General features: G+C 55.5%; 1 protein-coding gene across 1 annotated transcript; it reads right to left on the reverse strand.

Annotated features, from left to right (window-relative positions):
• Positions 1 to 212: 212 nt before the first annotated feature.
• KVP17_001784 (uncharacterized protein) lies at positions 213 to 1,313 on the reverse strand (the record flags this gene model as incomplete). Its single annotated transcript, XM_068517491.1, has 1 exon — positions 213 to 1,313. One exon carries the CDS (start codon positions 1,311 to 1,313, stop codon positions 213 to 215), a length of 1,101 nt encoding a protein of 366 aa, XP_068372160.1.
• Positions 1,314 to 1,540: the final 227 nt, after the last annotated feature.

The raw sequence follows: 1,540 nt of genomic DNA on the forward strand, positions 1-1,540 counted from the left end.
GGTAACTGCATTCGGCAGGTGAGTTGTTACACACTCCTTAGCGGATTCCGACTACCAGGGCCACCGTCCTGCTGTCTAAATACAAATGAAGTGAGGGTTGTAGCACCATATACACGGGCTGGCACCAGGCCGGTTCACGGCCATTGCTTGATTTCATGTCTCACGAGGAGGCCGGCAAGGAGTCACTTCGCTATAGGTAGTTCAGGGTCGGGTCATGTTCCTTGGTTGATCAAGGTAGTCGGAGGAGGGAGGGCCGGAGCCGGGTTCGCGCCGTAGATTGCCTCTGTCAACCAAGCAGTTTCTCGGATCATGTGTCGTTTCTCCATGTTGTTCCAACCGGGTGCCTTCGCCAACGTTTCCCAGCAGTGGAGTCTGTGCGTGTGTCTATCTCGGAGGGGCCCGTACTTCCGTGGGTCTGGGTAGAAGCCTGTCCACCATCTCAGGAGGAACCATGCGCTTTCCTTTGGGAGTGCCTTCAGCAGTGTGGAGGTCCCCGTGTTGTGGACCGTGCGACCGAGGGTCCTCAGTGTTGCTTCCGTCTGGACGGTCTCAAACATCTTTTCCGCCGATGTTTGCCCTATTTCTCGGAAGCGGATCAGTGCTTTCAGAGTGGACCATGTAGATCGTTTCAGGCCAAACGCTTGCATGACCACGTCCGCTATGGCTTGTCGTAGCTCAGTGATGGCTTCCCTATCAAGGATTTGTTCCCCGTATCTCACCGCTCCGCACACGAAGGTGAGTAGTTGGTTGCGGAGGTGTATGGGGTGTGACTTCCGGTCAGCCCCGCCGGCGAATCGTAGCAGCTTGGCCCTTGTTCCGACCAGGGGTAGTCTGTTTTCCACAGATCTCTTGGAGTTGAGACCCCCTGGATCCAGGATTAGTCCTAGATATCTGCCTTCGGTGAGGTTCTGAATCGCCATATCTCTGTATGAGAAAGTTGTGTTCGACAAAGCCCAGGTCTTTGCGACAGATAACTGCATTCCCTCTGTCGACTCCCACTCTTGGGTTTCGTCCAGCGCTCGTTGGACCTGTCGTGGGTCTCCCTGGATGGCGACGTCATCTGAGTAGAGGGTCGGTAGGGCCCCTTGTGCAGCTATTTTGGACGCCAAGGCGTCCATTATGAAGAGGAAGAGGACCGGAGACAAGCACCCTCCTTGGGGGACGCCCCTCGTCGTGCAAAAAGGCGATGAGATTGTGTTACCTATCTTGATCATGTTTCGTGTCGATGATAGCTTGAGCAGTATCGCCGATGTCAGTGATTGTCTTAGACCGACTCGTTTTAGGTAGGTGGCTACACGGTGTTTGTCGACCATGTCGAAGGCCGCTGTCAGGTCGAGGCAGACTGTGTCTAGTCCCTGTCTGATCCCAGCGTCCACCTGTTTCACCGCCGTCAGGATCCGCCTGCCCGGGATATAGGCGAACTGAGCGGCATGGGGCTGGTACGCCTCTAACAGGTATCTCAGTAGGGACGCCTCTACTACCTTGCGAACGTGCGAGAGGATCGACACTGGTCGGTAGGATGCCGGTTCTGAAGCAGCTT

Source organism: the organism of the source record quoted next, assembly GCF_019968985.1.
Source record: "MAG: Porospora cf. gigantea B chromosome Unknown PgB_NODE_7209_length_1540_cov_936.211, whole genome shotgun sequence".
NCBI classification, from domain to species: domain Eukaryota; phylum Apicomplexa; class Conoidasida; order Eugregarinorida; family Porosporidae; genus Porospora; species Porospora cf. gigantea B.